Source organism: Eleutherodactylus coqui, chromosome 10 (assembly GCF_035609145.1).
Source record: "Eleutherodactylus coqui strain aEleCoq1 chromosome 10, aEleCoq1.hap1, whole genome shotgun sequence".
NCBI classification, from domain to species: Eukaryota; Metazoa; Chordata; class Amphibia; order Anura; family Eleutherodactylidae; genus Eleutherodactylus; species Eleutherodactylus coqui.
This window is the reverse complement of record NC_089846.1, coordinates 64,065,638-64,086,744: the sequence shown is the minus strand read 5'-3', so window position 1 is coordinate 64,086,744 and position 21,107 is coordinate 64,065,638. Positions and strand designations below refer to the sequence as shown.

Sequence of the window (21,107 nt, the reverse complement as noted above, 5' to 3'; positions counted from 1 at the left end):
GATGAACTGTAGCAAAAGTCTAAACTGAGAGCTGCTCATATCATTGCAGATTTATTATTTATTGTCAGGGCTCTTTGACATATTTGAAGTATTTGAGACCCCGTTATAAACTTTATATCATATCTGATAAAGCTGAATAATGCAACTCTGTTATGAGTATCAATAATAAACGCCTATATTCTGCATAAGCATGCCATAACCGAAAGCCAATCATTGAATTGTTATGTAAACATAAGTAATAAAACAACTTCTGTTAGGTATTTGTTTTAGATTACTTAGCAAACATCAAATGTGTGCATTATCATTATTCTTTTTCTACTCCATTTAGGTAGACTCTTAATAAGTAAATCTTTCCTTCCTATCTAACAATTATTTTTGTGTTGCTTTCACAGAAAAATTCATTGACCCCACCAGTTTTCTAATCCAGTGTGTCTCAAATGTAATTTGCTCCATTGTGTTTGGAAACCGATTTGAATACACTAATGATAGTTTCCAGAAGCTCCTGACCATGTTCTCTGTGGTGTTTCAGGATATGAGCAGTGTGTCTGGACAAGTAAGTGCCACTACTTCTCTACATTATGAGCTAGACAACTGCTGTCAGGGCTCACTTTTTGCTACGCTATCCAGGACTCGAACAGTTCCCTTGCTGAAACCTAGCTTGATTCTGTATTTCTCAGTTACCTAGTTTCTGCCTCCTGGTTCTGACCCCGCCCTGTTCTTGATTGCACTTCCTATATAAGCCTAGCCCTGCCACTCCTTCAGTGTGTGATTATTGTGTTTCACCACCTTGATCAAGCTCCTCTTCCTCCGCCTCCTATCAAAGCCCACCGATACCTACTACTGCTGACCTTTGGCTTCCATTGACTAGGCTTCCGTCTCCTCTATTTGTACAGTATGTCGATACCTCCTGCTGCTGACATTTGGCTTCCATTGACTAAGCTTCCATCTTATCCATTTGTACTGCATACCACGACTTCCCGATAACGATTCCCAGCTATCTTGACTACTCTCCAGTGACCAGCTTAGCTACTGCACCTGCAGCTCCATTCCAGCATAGGTAAGATGCAACAAGATAATCACGCCCCCTAAAATGGAGTCTGTAGTAGCCATGCTCAGGAAACAGGTCACAGAGCTCCAAGAGTTCTGTGCCTCCTACTAGGAAAGGGTTGCTACTGTGCAGTGTAAGATTAAGGGATTACAGAGGAAACTCATGAAGATGTGCAATTCAAGGCCAGATGTCCACATGCCATTGCCACCAAAATTGGCTGGAGATCATCGCCAATACCGAGGCTTCCGAAATCAATGCTGGATATATTTCCAGGTGCAGCCCACCTTGTTTACCAGTGATAGGAAAAAGATGTTTTTCATCATTAACGTTCTCACTTATGAGGTGCTCACATCTGCCTTGTAGTACATAGAAATTAATAGCAATCTGCTTGACAGCCTTGATGCCTTCACAACACTATGGGTCAAATCTTTGATGATCCAAAACGCTGTGCCATGGCCGAAGGGAAATTACATAACCTACGACAGGGGTGACATTCCGTTGCAGAGTATACAGCAGAATTTCATCGCTGGGCAATTGATTCCATGTGGAATCCAGCTGCACAACAGAGCCAATTTCTTTGGGGATTATCAGATTGGGTAAAGGATGAATTTGCTAGAGTGGAGACTCCTGATAACCTGGAAAACTTCATTCAACTGTGTGTCTGGATTGATCCGAAACTTTCCAAATGGCAAAAAGAGAGACTGGGGGGTTTGTGCAGTAACACCCCTTATTCCTTTAGTCAATCCACATTGAGTCCTCTGCTGAGGATCCAAGCTGCACCAGAACCGATACAGGTCGATGTCATCCACAAACCCCTTTCCACCGCTGAAAAGGAAAGACACTTTGTTGATAATCTGTGCCTTTATTGTGGAAACTTGGGACATTGTGCTTTAAACTTCCAAACCAGTTTTTATGGACTCTCGTCCTAGCCAACATCAAAACCACAATCAATCTAGCTGGCACGGAGCAAGGAAATTTCACCAAACACTGGTAATTCCAAAACGGTGTGAAGACCCTTCGCCCACTCGACCATTTTGTTCTTTCCAATAGAGATCTTTACAGGAGATCAGGTGACACAGTGTTCAGTGATGCTGGATTCGGGAATGAAAGAAAACTTTATGGATTTAAAATTTGCTCTTGACAAAGACATTGCCACCAGACTTAAACCCATACCAATTGAAATGGAAACCATAGATGGGTCATCCTTGTCCTTGGGACCTGTCACACAGGATACAGTCGAACTGGAGCTCCACATGAAACTGGACCATCAAGAAACGATCAGCATCCACCTCATCTCATCCCCTAAATTTCCAGTGATTCTCGGGATCCCATGGTTCTCAGCCTCCAATCCCTCTACCAACTGTGAATCTAGGACCATTGCTTTCCCTACAGGATTTTGTAAGGAGAATTGCCAGGTAGCACCATCCACCCCTGAACCAGTGCAAGACCCCAAAGATGATCAACAGGACTTTGGGAAGTTATCAGCTCATTACCAGATGTTCAAGGATGTCTGAAGCAAGAAGAAAGCTGACCAGCTGCCACCTCTTTGGCCATATGGCTGTCCTATTGAGCAGCTCCCAGTATCTTCTATTCTGTTTCAGAAAAAAAGTCCTGCACTCAAGAGGTGAGGATTAAGGATAGGGAGGGAGTCAATGCAATGCAAAGACATGTCATATGTATGTCGGCTTGAGAAAGGTGTGCTGTAACACAGAAACGCGTCGCCACCCTAAATAAAGCTATACTTTATCTACATCCTGATGTCCATGTGGATCTATATTGGCTGATGACACTCAGAGGAGGGGGCTTCTGTGTACCACACCCCCTCCTTTCAAGTAAGTGTCCATTTATGACATTTCTTTGCATTGCATTGACTCCCTCCATAACTTTCATCCTCACCTTTTGAGCGCAGGACTTTTTTTCTGATCCATTTGTGGCATTTTCTATCTGGGGGAGCTCTGCATCTCAGGACCCCCAGTCTCTCTGCAGCTCTCCTTTTGTCATACAGAGGATTGAAGTGAGGAAGTAGAAGACACTGAGGAAATATTTCAGCGTCTTGCATTTGCTATTGTCGTTACCCCCCCTTCTTTTTGTCAGTACTTATCCCCTGAGGCACTCTCTACACCCTTTCTGTATCTTCTATTCTGCTTTGGCATATATACAACCTCACAGAACTAGAGTTAGGGTCCCTACAGGTACATTTGGATGGGAATCTAAAGAAGGGCTTCACCTGACCATCCTCCTCCCTGGCAGGAGCACTCATTTTCTTCGCTAAAAAGAAGGACTCTACTCTTCAGTCATGCATTGACTACTGGGAACTAAACAAGATTACTGTTAAGAAACACTATCCTTTCCCGTTAATTCCAGAACTGCTGGAAAGGTCTTTACTAAACTAGACCTCAGAGGAGCATATAATCTGGTACGGATCCACCCCGGAGATGAATGGAAGATGGCTTTTATAGCAAGATATAGCCACTTCGAATATCTATTCATGCCATTTGGCCTCTGCAATGCTCCCGCTACCTTCCAGCATTTCATCAATGACGTATTTTGAGACCTGTTGGACCAATTTGCAGTGGCATATCTTGGCGACATCCCCATTTTCTCTGATAACTTGGAAGAACATTGCAAGCATTTTCGGGTGGTCCTGCAGCGACTCCAAAGAAATAACCTCTACATCAAGTTAGAGAGATGTGAGTTCGAACAGACCCAAATACAATTTCTGGGATATATTATCTCCCCAGAGAACTTAAGTATGGATCACAGCAAAACTAAAGCCGTCCTGGATTGGTCCATTCCAAAAAAAAATTGAAGTACAGCACCTGATTGGTTTTACGAATTTCTACAGACAATTTATCAAGGACTTCTCATACTGATCCACCCAAACCCAGGGTTGCCTTTTGTCATGGAGGTGGATGCCTCTGACTTTGTGGTGGGAGCCATTCTGTCACAGCGAATGGGAGAGAAGATGCAACTACACCCTTGCGCATTTCTATCCTACACGTTATCACCCACAGAAAAAAGCTACAATGTTGGGAAGAAGGAACTTCTGGCAATAAAAGTGGCTTTTACCGAGTGGAGACACCTCTTGGAAGGAGCCCGTAATCCAATGATGGTTTTTGGAGTTGGAAGGGACCTCCAGGATAATCGGGTCAAACCCCCTCCTCAATGCAGGTATCACTAAATAATCCCAGACAAATGTAAGTTCTCTGTTTGAAGACTTCTATTGAAGGAGAACTCACCACCTCTAGTGCAACCTGTTGCACTCATTGATTGCCCTGACTATCAAAAAGTTTTTTTCCTAAACCTAATCTGTGTCTCCTCCCTTTCAGTTTTTTATCCCATTGTTTCTAATCTTTTCTTTCAAAATATGTTTATTGGTTTTCAAGCATATAAACAACATTGCATTAGAGAATGTATCTTGGAGAATGGATTAACTTAACAAATTTGGTGTCGGCGGGGGACATGGGGGGGGGGGGGAGGATACACCGAGGCGAACCCCAGCTAGAGGTATTATTCAGGGATATGGGCCGTACACTCTCAGTGGGATTTCCAGCTTCCTGGATTGGTCACTCACCCTGGTTCCTCCCTCCGGTTCTCGGGCAGTTCCCCTTTTCTATTGATGCTGTTAATTATTGCCGGGGGTCCCCGGCGTCCTCCACGCCCCCCCCCACCCTCAATGGAACCGTTTACGTGCTTCAAGTTATGCAAAGATAGCAATGTAAATTTTACAACTAAACTGACAAATATGAATTTTAACTAAAATTATTAACCTAGCAAGGGTGCCAGGGCAAACAGAAAAGGGCAGGGATGGTCAATGACACAGTAGGGAGAGTGGCTGGGCGAGGGGATGGGAGGAAAGGAGGGAGAAGAGGAAGAGAGAGGAGGGGTTGAGAGAGAAGGGGGGGAAGTGTGGTCCTCTACATCTCTTAACCACATTACGCATGTAAATGTACAATTAAGGCATATTCCAGGGCGGGCAATGTCCGGGCTAAGTTCTTCCTGCTATCTCAAATCCTCCAATATATCAATGCTCATAGTGCGCCGTTGGTCAGCCACATGTGGAAGGAGGGTGATTCCTTAAAGTCTATCCAGGTAGACCAGATACCGACAGTGGTCTCTCGTGTGGTGTCAGGCACAGAATCTGCATTCCTAAGTTCTTCCATAAGTTTGGTGTATTCCATCGCCTCTATCCAAGCCGATCTGCGAAGCTCGCTGCTATGTCTCCAGTGCTGTGAGATAATGAGGCGCATTGCCACAATAAAATGTCTCAATAGGCCTTTTTTGATTCTTTTTTTTTTGTAAATCAAATTTTATTGGTGTTTTTCATATAACAAATAGGCAACAGTTACAAGGTACAGGGTACATTAACCAATGATAATCATGGGGTTCCAGCAAGCGAGGAGGGCAGCGTACTAGGATGACATACTGAGGCTATGATAAGTGAAGGACAAATTATAAATGGAGTATACAGTATCTCTGGAACAGCCAGGAACTCTCGCCGTTGGGACCTAGTTGGATTAAGTTTTTAGCAGGGAGAAGATTTATCTCCAGTATTTAGGAGATAGAGCAGACTATCAATCCCAGCGGGCATCAGCATGGGGAAATCCTCTGTACCAATAAACCGGACAACTGTGGGGAGGAAAGATATGGAGGGGGGGGGGGGGGGATGGGACAAGGGGGGTGGGGAGGGAGGGGGGGCTAGGTACCTGGAACCATAGCTACCGTTTCATTCGTTCCAAATTGGTGAGTCTCTCACTGTCCACCACATGGACCAGACCTGGCTGAATTTTTCATGTGAATTTTTGGACCAGCTGTATAATTCCTCTATATTGTAGAGGTTGTACACTCTCTCCCTCCACTGTCTCATAGTGGGAGCCGTTTGTTGTTTCCAGAGGGATGGCATAAGGGATTTGGCTGTGTCTAGAATCAAGGCTATCATCTTGTTTCTCTGTGGGTGAAAGTATTTAGAGGGCCTCCAGAGGAGTACCAGCTCCGGTGTTACTTTTAGGTTTGGTGAAATTAGATGTATTATCTTTTCTACTCCCTTCCAGAAGGGTGTCAGTGTCGGGCACGACCACCAGAGGTGTAGGTAGGAGCCTAAGTGGTTTCCACATCTCCAGCAGGAACTATCAGAGGTAAGGTTGTGATCAAGTAGCCACTGTGGGGTCCGGTACCAACGGGATAGCAGTTTATAGTGCGTTTCTTGTGCGAGCACACAGGGGGATAAGCCAAAGGAAGTTTTTAGAATCGTTTTTACCTCGCTTGAGGATAGCGTAATTCCTAGGTCTCTCTCCCCAGAACTCAGGAAAGCTGGTTTATAAGGGAGATTGGGGGCGACAAAGTTCTTCTTTAAGTAGGAGATTTTCCTAGTAGGCGACTTATTTTTCTGTAGTGCTTTCTCAAATGGGGTTAGAGGTCTAGTGGATTTATGTCTTGTAAGGAAGGCTTTTAATACCCTTTCTAATTGTGCTTGTTGTAGGAAGGACAGCTTTCCCTTAGGGAGGAGCCTCTGCAGTATTGTAGACGGGGATAAGTGTGCTAAGGGATATAAATCCGACAGTTGCAGGGGCGAAAACTTTTTCCACACCGAGGATGAGATCGGGTCTATAGGGAGTTCGAGTGTTTTAGTGATAATGCACAACGGAAGCATGGGAGAGGGGGATGGGGCTAGATCTTTATTGAGCTCATCCCAAACTGCGCAGGGGCCCCTAAGTAATGGGTTAAAACCTTTGGCTTTGTATCTGCTTTTAGAGGGGAGCCACAGGTCTTCAATCAGTTGGTCTCTATTGTAACCTTCCACTAATGTGGTCAGCAGGTTGTCCCCGTGAGGTTGGTTTAGATCAACCCAATATCGAAGTTGGGCAGCGCGGTAGAAGTCCAGCAGATTTGGGAGGTCAATCCCGCCCTCAGATCTCCCTCTGGTCATCAGACAGTAGGCCAGTCTTGGCCTCCTCTGCCTCCAAATGAATCCCATGAACGCAGTGCGTAGTGTTTTAAAGAAACTAGCCGGCAAGTGAATCGGGAGCATTCTGATTTTATACAGAATAATGGGTAGTATGTATGATTTAATAATGTTTTTCCTGCCGAACCATGACACGAATGGGATATCATAGTTCTTTAGGAGGCCTTTGACCTGGTCTAACAGCGGAATGAAATTTACACTATAAAGGTCTTCAGCTTGCCGGGATAGTTTGATGCCCAAGTAATCAATTGAGGAGTTCGACCATGTGAAGGGTGAGTTAGCTCTCAATGCGTCAGTCTGGGCCCTTGGTATAGAGACATTCAGAATAGTTGATTTTGTGTAATTAATTTTGAAATTGGAAGCAAGGCCGAATCCTTCGAGCACTTCCATTAGCCTGGGTAGGCTCTTTTGGGGGTCAGTTATTAAGAAAACTATATCATCTGCAAACGCTGCTACTGAGAGCACATGCTTATTGAGATGGAGACCTCTGATTCCAGGGTCTTGCCTGACCTTAAGGAGTAGTGGCTCCAAGGCCAGGATAAACAGAGAGGGGGAGAGGGGGCACCCCTGCCGAGTACCATTTTTTATGTCGAAGGGAGGGGAGAGGGTGTCATTGATTTTAAGTCTTGCGTGGGGACATGTATAAAGAGAAAGGATCGCCCTGATGAACTCCGATGGGAAACCAAAGGAGTGCAGGACCCCTTCCATATAGCGCCAGTCTACCCTATCAAACGCCTTTTCTGCATCCGTGCTTACTAAGGCTAAGGGTAGTCTATGGCGTTGTGCGTAACGTGCTGCGTGTAGCAATCTGATGCAGTTATCTCTCCCCTCCCTTCCACCGACGAAGCCCGCCTGCTCTCTGTCTATTAAAGTTGTCATGAAGGGCTCCATCCTTTTTGCTAGGAGCTTAGCCCACAGTTTCATATCTTGATTTATAAGAGATATCGGGCGGTAACTACCACACAACTCCGGGTCTTTACCATCCTTATGGATCAGAGTAATGTGCGCCTCCTGGGACTGTCTCGGCAGGGAGCCCCCCCCCCATCAAATTGTTAAATAACTCTGTTAATTTAGGTTTTAAAATGGTGAGAAAGGATTTGTAGTACTGAATAGGTAGGCCATCGGGGCCTGGGCTTTTATTGGGCGGACAAGACGCAATTAACTCCTCCACTTCTGACTGAGTAACCTGAGCCATAAGGGTGGAGGCGTCTATAGGATTGATTCTAGGAATGTCAAGTTGACTAAGGAAGTTGTTTATCGTGGTTGAGGGGTCGTGAAGGGGATTGGGCGTGGAGGAATCTTTCAGGTTATAAAGGCTGGAGTAGTACCGCTGGAACTCCTTTGCTATCTCGGTAGTCGAGGTGCAAGTTCCGTTGGCAGAGGTTTTTATAGCGCCAATATGGTTTTATTGTCCGTGCTTTTTTAATTAGCGAGGTCATTAACTTACTGCCTCTGTTACCTTGAGCGTAGACTAGATGCTTTAGGTGTAGTTGCTTTTTATTAAATTTGGATTCCAACAGGCGCTTCAGATCTGCCCTCAGGGAGGTAAGGTTATCTAAATTTTGTTTTGACTGGGAAAGTTTCGCAGCTAGTTCCATTTTTGCTATCTGCGAAAGCTTCTCGTCTATTTCTTTTTGTGTGCATTTTTTGACGCGGGAACCTAAGGCTATTAGAAGGCCTCGGATAAAAGCCTTATGTGCTTCCCACACAATTGGGATTTTAGAATCGCCAGAGGAGTTGATACAGAAATATTCCTCTAACGATTTAGATAGTTGTTCTCTCTCTTCATTGGAATTCAGTAGTGACGCATTGAGAGACCACTTCCACTCCCGTGCAAATGGACGTGGGTCCCTTATGGTCAAGTGAACCGGGGCATGGTCGGAAATTATCATGGAGTCAATTTCTGCCTGAGTCATAGATGTAAGGAGGTCGGAGGAGACCAAGACATAGTCCAGTCTTTGATATGATGAGTGAATTGACGAGAAGTGGGAATAGTCCCTGGTAGAGGGATTCAAGGTGCGCCAGGAATCTATCAATCCTAGCTCCTGTAAGCTTTTGCTAAGTTTTCTCAGCCTCCTTTGAGAGGTTTGAGATCGACCAGAGGAGGAGTCCAAGGAAGGGTTGAATGTGACGTTGAAGTCGCCTGCTAAGACTATTTGGCCCGTTGCAAAGTGTTTTAGAATTTCTAATTGTTGGAGTAGCCAGGGTATCTGGTCTACATTAGGAGCATAAATGTTTGCGAAGGTCATTTTAACGTTGTTTCATGTACCCCTTATGTACAGGACTCTTCCCTCGCCGTCCCTGTATTGGGCCTCTTCAACAAAATTAATTGTTTTGTGAAAAAGGGTTGAGACCCCCTTTGAGGCCGACGAGGGGTGAGTGCTGTGAAACGCTTTGGGGAAGTGTTTGCCCGGGAGGGAAAAGAATTTGGTTCCTTTATAGTGCGTTTCCTGTAGAAAGAGTATTTTGGTGTCATACCTTTTGAGGAAGAGAGCGAGGTTATGTCTCTTGAAGGGGGAGTTGAGACCTCTGATGTTGAAGGAGGTGATGCGAAGTCCCACCATGGCTACGTTTCTAGGCTACGGCGAGAGAGAGTGGACAAGTGAGAGAAAAGCAGACGGGGAACCAGAGCAGGTACCAAAAGGTAGACTGGATGGCAATTGGTTCAGGTTCTTGGGTGACTCTGGTGAGCTGGATGTCTGGGTATCCGAAGTTCCGGGGGGATGGGGGGTACTAGGAGGGACACACGAGGAATGAGAGGGTAGGGAGGTCGAGGAGGGGTAGGGTGGGAAGACAACACAAAACAGTAAATGCGCTGAATGTATAGCACAAAATACAATTTAACTTAACTTATGCAGCTAACTTAATGCTTTTGAGCAGGCGAAGAGGAGGGAGAGCTGAAGGCCTCCAACCCCCTGGCCTACAGTTGGGCGGGCTACTGAAGTCTCGTAGGGTCGAAGACCACGACGAGAGTTCAGAGAATTTAATACAGCCTGGACGGACCAGCAGCCCCGTGGCCCCTGGAGAGGCAAACTAAGACAATAGCGACTGGGCCAACAGTCCAGTAAATTGTAATTAAAGTAATCATTCTCGACGGAAATTTAAACTTAAATGCGTAAACATTCCTGTCAACACAATTTCTGGGAAGCCAACAATAATCTAGGCTATAATGGGAACACTCAGTCTGGCAGGGTAAGGTGTCTCAATTTCTCCACCGTCCTCCTCCCAACTTACTGCCCCCGAGTCGAGAGTCCAAGAAATAAATCAGCAGCTCTTTCGCTACGGCGGTCAAAGTCGTGGGAAGACATTGGTAGTTTTGATCGACCGATTGCCAGACGAGCCCAAAATTCCACGGGAGGTTCTAGTCGCTCCTCGGTGGGCAATCAGGTCGAATCATCCCTTGGTTTCTTCTTTTTCCCCTTTGGGGATTTAGAGCTACCCGCTACCAGCCATCTTTCCGGATCCTCCAACTGGTGAAATTGGGGTGGGTCCGGCAGTGGCTGCCAGTTAGGCAGATCAATAGGGTCAATCTCAAGGGTTTTCCAAAGATTCTGTAGATCTTCGTTGGTGCGGATATTGATTCTTTTGCCCTTATGGAAGCAACTCAGTCCAAACGGGAAGAGCCATGAATATTTTATGTCCATAGATTTGAGTGTTTCTAGGAGCGGGCGAAGAATGCGGCGCTTTGCCAAGGTAGAGGGGGCAAGGTCCTGATAGATTTGTATCGGGGACTCGGCAAAGCACACCTCTCTGTTGAATCTTGCGGCTCTCAAAATGGCGGCAGCGTCTGGGAAGGCAAGAACCTTGCAGATGATGTCGCGAGGAGGCTCGGATGCATTCGGCGGAGGCCTGAGTGCCCTATGGATCCTTTCAATACAAATAGAGCTGGCTCTGTCTGCCCCCAGAAGCAATGCAAAAATTTCTTTTGCAACCTTCGGCAGATTCTCGACAGTATGAGATTCGGGCAGCCCTTTAATGCGCACATTATTGCGACGGTTTCTGTTTTCAAGATCCTCCTGCATCAGGAGGGTCTTGTTAAGGTAAGTGTGCTGCTCCTTTAAGGCCCGCTCTAACTGTATGGAGTGGGTAGTAATGGCTGACACTGTAGTCTCCAGCTCTTCCACTCTGTGCCCCATCTGTCTAAGGTCCCCCTTGATCTCAGCGAGGTCAGCACTTATGGGGCGCAGGGCATGTGAAATCAGCTCTCTCATGAAGGATTTAGAGACTGTCTCCTCACCTTCATCCTCGGAGCACGTCTCCTCCTCCTCCCCCTTGCTGGAAGCAGCTATGAGTTCCCTCGCCGGCGCCATCTTGGCGGGGGGGCGCGGGGACCGGGCAGATCTTTCTCTGAAGAAACGCTGCATATCTACTTGCCCTTTAGCCGCTCGAGGTGTTCCCTGCAGGTCAGTGTTCTTTTCTCTTCTCAGTTTGCCCATTGTTCTGTCTGTAAGCTGCTGTTTGGGATCAGCGTGGGTGCTTGGTCAGAGGAGCGCTTCTCTCAAGCAGCCATCACGGTCGGCGTGATGCTTCATATATTACCAGGTATCATGGAAAGAAGGGCAATTTCAGGAGTTAAGGTTAAGTTAGACCTACATATTTTGTTGTATAACCCGGCGATGTCCCCCCATAGTGGGGCGATCATTGGGCAGAGCCACCATATGTGTAACATGGAACCCACCTCCAGACCGCATCTCCAGCAATCCTCAGGAATGTCGGGGAAGATTCTATGGAGTCTCTCCGGAGTCCTATACCATTGCGAGATGATTTTATAATTGAGTTCCTGGGCTTTAGTAGAAATGGACATCTTATGAGAAAGCTCGTATGCTCTGCCCCAGAGCTCCTCGGAGAACTGCTTCCCGATAGTTTCCTCCCATCTCGTCTCCCACTGCGGGCGTGACTCCTTTTGCCTACCATTGAGCAACAACCCATACAGCAGAGATATCATGTGTGTCGGGGCGTTGGGGGCCATACATATTTCCTCGAATGGAGTTAAGTTTGAGTATAACTGTCTTGGGGCCTTTAACGAGCTCAGGTAGTTCCTGATTTGCAAGTATTGCATCCAGGCTCCCGGTTTAACTCTATGGTTCCCTATGATGTTGTTTAAGGTGCGCATGCCTCCCGTTCCCCATACCTCTCGTGTGATATGTTTAGTGTTGTCTAGGAGAATGTATAATGTCTTAGCCGTCAGCGTAACCGTAAGTTGAGGGTTTCCGGTAAGGGGCGTCAGGGGGGGGCCGGGTACACTTGTTATCTTACTGTGTCTAGTTACTCGTCTCCAGGCTCTTATGAGGTGAACCGCCAAAGGGGACACCCCCTGGCCCCTCCAATCTACCCTCCCTGGGATACAGAAGGCTCCCTCCAGGTTCAGGTAGTTTTGTTCTAGCTCCAGCGCTACCCATATTTTCCTATCTGAGTGGTGGAATATGTCTGAAATGCATTTTCCTATCGCTGCCTTGTGATAGATTTCAAGGTCTGGTAGGCCTGCTCCCCCGGATGCCCTGGATCGAGTTAAGGTCTTGTGGCTGATTCTAGGTTTTTGATTTTTCCACACATATTTTACTACTGCCTTTTGTAGTATGCAAAAGAAGCTCCTAGGAATGTCGTATGGCGCGGTCTGAAAGATGTATAAAATCCTGGGCAACAGATTCATTTTAAGAGAATTAATCCTGCCAAACCACAATAAATATAGTTTAGACCAGCTATCCATCTCAGATTCGAATAATGAGAGTAGCAGCTTGTAGTTTAGATTAAAGATGTCTTGTGGATCAGCAGGGATGTGTATGCCCAGGTATTTTATTGCGTCATTTCTCCACGTGTATGGGAGGGACCTGCTCATCTGGTTAGCCTCCTGAGTTGGTAAGGAGATATTTAGAACTTCAGATTTTTGGGAGCTGATTTTAAAATTGCTGAGACTCCCATATCTGGTGAGTTCCTGTTTAATCTCAGGTATCGATGTGCTAGGGCTCGACACGTACAAAAGTAAGTCGTCCGCGAAGATAGATAGTTTGTGTTCTCTGCCTCCTCCCGCTATCCCCCTGATTTCTGGGTTTCTTCTCAAGGCCTCCGCCACGGGTTCCATTGCTAGGATGTATAGGAGAGGGGAGAGGGGGCAGCCCTGCCTGGTGCCGTTCCGTATCGTGAGAGGAGCTGACAGAAGGCCGTTGACCCTGATTCTTGCTGAGGGAGAGCTGTAGAGGGCCATTATCCAGGAAAGGACCCTCGGGTCAAGACCCACCCCCCCCAGTACTGACTCCAGGAAGGTCCATTTCACCCTGTCAAAGGCCTTCTCCGCGTCCAGCGCTAGAAGGCACAATGGGGTGTTGGTGTTCCGAGCTTTATTAATTAAGGAGATAGTTTTAATGGTATTATCGCTGGCTTCCCTGCCAGGGACAAACCCGACCTGGTCTACATGTATGAGGGCTGGTATGAGGGGATTTAATCTATTTGCCAGGATTTTCGAGAAAATTTTTAGGTCGCTGTTTATGAGGGAGATGGGTCTATAGCTTTTGCATGACCGGGGTTCCTTCCCTGGCTTCAGAATTACCGCGATATTGGCCTGTAACGCCTGAGGGGGGAATGGACAACCCTGAGATACAGCATTAAACGCGGCTAGCATGCCCTCTGCCAGCTGGTCCCCAAATGTTTTATAAAATCTTGGCGTAAAGCCATCAGGGCCAGGGCTCTTTCCCACTTTCAAATCTCGTATAACCTGATTTAGTTCCCCAAGAGAGAGGTCCACCTCCATAGCCTCTGCCTCCGCAAGTGAAATTGTTCTATTAATATTTTGTTGGAGATAGTGCGCTGTTCGCTCTCTGTGTATATGCTCCTCCAGATCTGGAGGGCTGGCGATATTGTAGAGGTCGGAGTAGTAAGTCCGGAAGACTTCCAAGATCTCGCTTGGTGTGTGTACCTCTCTCCCGGAGCAGTCCCAGATGGACATGATACTCGTTTGAGGGGCTCGAGGTCGTAGGGTCCTTGCGAGCCACCTCCCGCTTTTGTTACCGTACTCGTAACATCCTGCCCTAAGTCTGTCTCTAATGTAGAGGAAGTTCTGTTCCAGTATGGCGAGAATTTTGTGTCTGATGTCTATGATTTCTGTCAGAAGAGTCTCTGACTTCTGAGCTTTGTTAGCCGTCTCACGGGTTTCCAGTTCCCGAAATAGCAGCTTGAGCTTGTGGGATCTTTCTTTTTTGAGACTCGCTCCGTGGGCCATGAACACCCCTCTCAGAGTACACTTCAAAACCTCCCACTTAATTGGTGCAGGCGTCGAGACGGTTTTGTGAGCTTCTAAAAAAACCTCTATCGTCTTTTTTATGTCGGTTAAGCAGGTGGGATCCTTAAGGAGGTTATCATTAAGTTTCCAATTAAACCCACTGTAGTCTTGTCGGGTGGGTTTGAGATCCCCTAATATAGGGGCGTGATCTGACCAAACAAATTGACCTATTGAACACTTAGGGGAGCCCTCTAGGAGTCTATGTGATATGAATATATAATCGATTCTGCTGTATGTGTTGTGTACCCGTGAATGGCAGCTGTAGTCCCTGCCGGCCGGATGGAGAGATCTCCACAGGTCGACTAGGTGTAAACTCACCAACAACTTCCTGAGTCTGCGGATAGCCGAGTGGGAAACCGAGGAGCGCCCCGAAGTGGTGTCCAAGAGCGGGTCCAGGGGAGTATTAAAGTTGCCTCCTGCCACAATCATCGTGTCTCCTGCGAACTCTGACAGTCTCCGAAGAGCTCTGGAGCCAAAGGCCACCTGTCCCTGGTTGGGAAAATAAAAGTTAGCTAGTGTGTAAGTATCATTTAGCATTTTTAGTTTTAGGAAAAGGTATCTCCCTTCATCATCCTTCTCTATTCCTAGGACTTGAGGTTTTAGTAGTCTATGGAAGGCTATGGAGACCACTCCTACTTTGCGGTCTGGGTGCGGGGCATGGTACCAATATGGGTAGTATCGATTATGGCAACTGGGAGTGTTTGCGGTAGTGAAGTGGGTTTCCTGGAAGAAAGTTATCATTACTCTCTTCTTGTGGAGGCTGTATAGAATTTGGTTTCTTTTACTAGGGTTATTCAGGCCTCTAACGTTATATGAACTTACTGTCAATGATGTAATCTTACTGAGTTAGGGGGGACATCGCCGGGACCCACGGGTAGTAGACCCCTGTAGAAGGTAGAAGAAGACCTTGGGGGGGGGGGGGGATGGGGGGGGTGAGGGTGAGAGGTGAGACATTAAGGGTAAAGAGGGGGGGGGGAAAGAAAGAGAAACGTTAAGCAAAACACATGTGACATGTTGAGGTGAGGTCTTAGGCCAGGGTGGCCCCGCCTCCTGTGTAATTTCACGTAGCAAGTAAGGCTACGGATATAATAATTTTCAGTGCAGCAACTTGTGCTGCTGGCCTAGGTTGGGGGAGCCTGCTCCAGAGTTTGGCTTACAGCGCTCCCCAAACCCCGACTTCAATATCTGAACCCTTCTTGGGTTTTGTTTCAATTTGGCATCCACGGACAGTGGCGAAAATAATTCCGTCAATGACGGCTATGTGATTGGCAAGTAGGGGGGAGCCCCCAAGTTATTGGGTATCTCCCATCCTCTAATGTTTTCCTGAGGGGTCGACCAGGTGCCAGGCTTCTTTGGGAGGTAGCAGGTCTGGGGCTTCGACCTTTGGCCAGTCTGGAAGTGCGGTCATAGGGATTTCAAACTTGGCTAGGAACCTCGGTAGGTCCCCAAGGCCCCTGAAGATAGCTGTGTTTCCTTCTCTTCCCGCTTGCAGCTGGAAGGGATATGCCCAGCTGTATGGGATGTTTTTTTCTTTAAGTGCGCTTAATACTGGTCGTAGGGCCCTCCTTAATTGAAGTGTTCGTCTTGATAGGTCTTGCAGAACCAAGAGTGAGCTGCCTTTGTATATGATCGGGCCTATTTCTCTAATTTTACGGAGGAGTTCCTCTTTCTCTCTATTAAAGTGGATCCTACAGATGACATCTCATGGCCTGGCTGGGTCTTCGCTCTTGGGGCCAAGGGCTCTGTGGATCCTGTCCAGCTCGATTGGATTGTCTTGTCTGTTGAGTTTGTCGCCTAAATTTTTGAGCGTTCTAAGCGTTCCGGTTCCACTTCCTCGCTTAAGCCGCGGATGCGAATGTTATTCCTTCTGTTTCGATTTTCTATATCGTCCAGGTGAGTGAGTATGCTCGTGATCTGTGAGTAGTGGTCTAGCAGGATGTTATGATGTTCGGTGAGCTGCGTCTGTAGCTCAGTCTGAGCTTCTTCATTGTCGGCGACTCTGTGGCCAATATGCTTTATTTCAGTTTGCAATGCTTCTATGGCTTGCATTTGTGAGCTCGTTGCTTTAGTCAGCAAGGTGTCTATTTCACTTCTGGTATGGATGCTTTTTGGGTGAGCTTTCCAATTCCATGTGTTGTCATCTTCCTCTTCGTCTGAGCCAGACGCGGAGGCATGGTGTGCGTACGATTGTGAGGTGTGCCCCTTTGCGGATTTTGTTGCGTCTTGGCTTAGGGTGCTGCTTGGGCTGCCTCGTGAGCTATCTCTGTAGGGGGGTGCACTTTCCTGTGAGGTCTCCCTTCCACAGCTCGCCTGTGTAGGGGGGAGGGGATGGGCCACTTTTTCTGGATCCTGCAGGTTTTGGGGAGCATTCTCTGACCCCTCTCCCCCTTTTGTGTTCAGACACTTGTCTCCCCTCTCTGCACCTGCGTTTTCTGCTTGCAGTAGAGCCCCCGGCAGTCTGGTTGCCATCCCTGGCCCTGTGTCAGCCGGGCTGTGGGCTGTTTTCTGCCCTGGGGGGTCTGGGGAGGCACCTCTTGTGTTCCTGGTACAGAGCTTGTGCTTTAGCATGGTGCCGGTAGTGGTGGGCGGGGCTTGCCTCGGCAGCTCTCTTGCCTGTTTAGGCTGCCTTTGAGGCTGTGGGGCAGGGTACCTGTGGTCTTTGGGGTCTGCCAGGTGGCTGCCTGCGGTCTGAGGTGGTCTGGTCTGCTGAGCAGTGGTGCCTGCAGCTCTGGCGCCGCTCGGTGGTGTAGCTCCGCCCCCTTTTCGGAGCAGCGGCGCCATCTTGGATTTCTCCTGTGCTGCCGGCCGCCGCGGAATATGGTCCAGGAAAGCGTCCAGGGGCCCCGTTTCTTCTCCTGCAGGCATCCCCTTGTCTCCTGCCTTCTTCAGACGCCTAATGGTAGGTGTTTGGTGTCCGTGTATGCCTGTGTTTAAGCTGTTAAGCCGGGGTCCAGCGGGAGCCTTCAGCCTGTGTCTCCTATCCCTTCATGCCCTAGGCCACGTCCCCCGTTTCTAATCTTTTCTTGTGCAAATGAGAATAAAGCTAATCTCTCTGCACTGTGACAGCCCTTAAGATATTTGTAGACAGCTATTAACAAATTAGTGACTGATCTATCATGTTTTTATGTCCTGCAGATGCAGGATGTTCATGAAGGGAGATCTCCTTCTCCATGCATTATTACCTAAGCAGTTTCTACAGAACTACCACGCTCTGAAACTTGAATCTGTGGAGATATAGGTTTCCTAACATACAACACAATATCTACTCTTTATAAAGTCTGTTTCTCATTAGAAGGTTATATCCTTCAAGCCCTGTATTCCAATCATGTGTATCATCCCACTAAGTTTTTGTGATGCCTATGGGATGATATTTCACTTCCTGTATTAGAAGCTCTAATTCTCATTGTTTGTTTCCCATGTTCTGTGCATTTGTGTAAAAACATCTTAGTTTGTGATCAGTGTCTCTTGCTCCTCTAATTTCTGTCTGACTTTTTTGTCTTTGTCCTTTCTTTCCACTTCTAATAGCACGGTTGTCAAAAGTATTAATTAGCCAATAAAGAACAAATTGTTAAAAAAAAGTATTAATTAGCTATATATTTTTAACCAGCCCTTCATTTCCCTTCCCATTTTGTTCTAGTTTAAAGCTTTCCTAATAAGTGTAGCAAAGCACCAGCCAAATATATGCTTACCTGTCTTTGTAAGGTGCCATCTGTCTCTAGCAAAGAATTCATCATATAGGTAATTCACTCCATGGTCTAGAAATCCAAATCTTTGCTAACGGCACCATCAATGCAACCAGTTGTTCACCTCTAGAATCCTTATTCGATGGCCATCCACTGGAAGGATGGATTTCTCAGAAACTGATTTAGCACCCTCGAAGTGAGAATTAATCACATGTGTAACTACAGAAGTTGCAGTGGTTTTAGTCACACTTTGGCCCTAGTGTTTCAGGGGCCCTAAAATCCACACTATCAGAATATAGATTGCTAATGCTATAAATACCATGTGATAGTTGGGGAAGGAGGTGAACCTTTTCAAATTTTGCATTGGGAAGCAAAAGCTTCAAGTTATACATCTGGTGGGTTCTGGACATTGCAATTCACTATAACCCTTGTGAAGTACAAGAACGTCAATTCGTAGTGCCACTCAAATCTGAGTATGAGCAGTATTTACATTGTCTTCTATAGAAATGTAAAGCCATGTGATCTTTTTACATGAGCCATTGTATTGCAGAAATAGCAAAGCTAACCAGACCTTAAAGAGGTTTTCCAGGCAAAAAAACAAACTAATAGTTGTTCGGCTGGGGTTCGCCGCTTGGGAACCCAGCTAATCAGCTGAGTGGGCACATGCTACCATCACTGCTATACACAGGTATCACAGCGGAATCCCCTTTAAAGTGACTGTCTTGAAACATAAATCCATTTGCATATGCCCTATCAATTAATTCTGAATTCATAGAGGAGATTCTCTATTCAATTGTGGTGGGTGATGATGTTGTGATACAAGATTCAGAATATGATGCACAATATTTATTTAAGAAAAAAAGGAGGAAAGTGAACAATGGAATAATGACAATTAATCAAAAAAACTTTTACCGTTGAATACTTTGACACTAGTTAAAGGTACCTTTACATGGAGTGATAATCACCAAACTTCTCACTGGAAACAACGAATTCGGGCAATAATTATTCTATGTACATGCAGTCACCAATAGGGTATTGACCAAGAAATCACTCACTTGTCAGAGTTACGTGGCTTTTAGCAAAACTAAAAACCAAGCGACTATCGGCCTGTGTAAACAGGAGCTGTTCAATATTTGAGCTACTCCTTTTTATTGTGAATGGAGACAGGCAAGCCGGAACTATCCTGGCTCGCTCCAACTCCATTCACTTGTACGACAATCACTCTTGTGTAAGCACCAGAGACAATAATCAGAAGCGGCGCTCCAATGGTATGTAATAGGAGAAACGATTTATTAAAAGTAAGTAAAGTTTCAAAATGTTTAACTCACCCCGACTTGGCCGGTCCTATATAGTAGGTACCGGTCAGTCGTCTTATCCACAGAAGCTTTCTATCCCAATGATAATGAGTATGTAGTAGATCAACGGTCCCGAGGTGACATCCCAGAGGGAGAGCAGCATAGAGGGACTCCAAACATATATGTTAAAGAGGATAAAGATAGGCAATCAAAGAGAAAAAATTCCTCAGCGCTCCGTCGAACTATACAAATTGTCAATATCAGAGTCTTACTTGTTTGGGGGTGTCGGTCACCATGGCACCGCTCATATCCAGGTGAGCATGAAGGTAAATGCAAAGAGATGATCCTATATGAAATCTGTGTAATGCGACACGTTTTGGCTTATTCCTAAGCCTTTCTAAAGCATACGTAAATACATAGAACATACCTGCATTTATAGTAAACCAGGAAATGAGTACAAGTGATCCGGTTGTGTACCGCCCCCTTGCGAGGCGTTAACTTCCGGTAATTAACAAAACAAAAGATAAAACACTGCACCAATTACAGCAAGATTTAAAAACATAGGGAGGGATAAAATGGCGACTACGGGTCACGCATATCAACAAAGCAGCGTCCATAATATCATACTGGTAGGGTAAGCGTCATCACGTGGTGCGTGGGGACGCTTCACCGCGTGATAATGACCAAATGGAGCGGGTATAGATTGGCGTCATCACGCAATGGTGCGTGATGGCGCTACATTGCCGTAGATTTAGTAACGTCTATATCAGACGTCTATGTGGGCGTGGGATGGACCTATGTCATCACGCAACGCCGAGTAGCGACGCGGCACTACGTGTGGGGTTTAGATATATATCGAAGGAGTAGCTTCCATGGTATCTTACCAGTATAATGGGCGTCATCGCGTAATGCGTGGCGACGTCGTTAAAATGATGACCGTATGGGACAGGTATAGGTCAGTGTCATTACGCAATAATGCGTGACAACGCTATATTATGATTAACGTAATGACGTCTATATCGGACGTCTATATGGGCGTGGAGTAGGCCTGTGTCATCACGCAACACCGCGCAACAATGGGGCACCACGTGATGACACGATAAAGCCCCATCACATGGTGTTAACATTTGTTTGGGATGGGCCTGAAGGTGTCTCATGGTGTAGGCGTATTAGCACCTACTCCATGGTAACGCGATATTCTTGTATGATAATGCGCTGTCGTAGTGATGGAAAAACTAATACTCATAAAAGGGGATATAGTCTAAAAAGAAGCTATGATTAAATCTGCGGATATGGGTAAAGGAAAAGAAAATTATTTAAGCAATATACTTGCACACATATTGTTATTATAATACCGATATTATCTCATACTTCCATAATAATATAAAATTATAAAATATCAATCCTTCGAAGATACGTATTTCACAGCGTCATTACATAAATTCATTAAAAAAGGTAATTAGTAAGAATAGTGAAAGATAAAAAATATTAAATAATATATATGCATATAGAAAAGGCATTAGAAGATGTCTCAATAGATTTTTTCTAGAGTTTCATTGAGACCAGTGGAATGTAAAGTATTAAATTTATATATATATAAAACATCTCTTTTGTTCTTAATCTAGAATGCTCACCCGGTGATATTTTCTCTAATGGGGTAATAGATAATCCTGAAGGGTCTGAATTGTGATATAATGTAAAATGTTTAGAAACACTATGCTTTACAAAATTCCTCTTGATATTATATCTGTGTTGGTTGAGTCTACCGTAGATGGCAAGGGCACTCAATTAAATAAATGAGATTTTCTGAACTGCAGTTCAAGAATTGTTTTATCTGATAAGGTTG

At 45.9% G+C, this 21,107-nt stretch overlaps 1 protein-coding gene across 1 annotated transcript in view; it reads left to right on the top strand.

Annotated features, from left to right (window-relative positions):
• The window catches only part of LOC136580530 (cytochrome P450 2G1-like), a 92,839-nt gene that overhangs the window by 38,378 nt on the left and 33,354 nt on the right, over positions 1–21,107 (top strand). Inside the window, exon 5 of the mRNA XM_066581151.1 lies at positions 393–553. Within this exon, the coding sequence (XP_066437248.1) occupies positions 393–553 (161 nt within the window). The remainder of the gene's footprint in view (positions 1–392; positions 554–21,107) is intronic.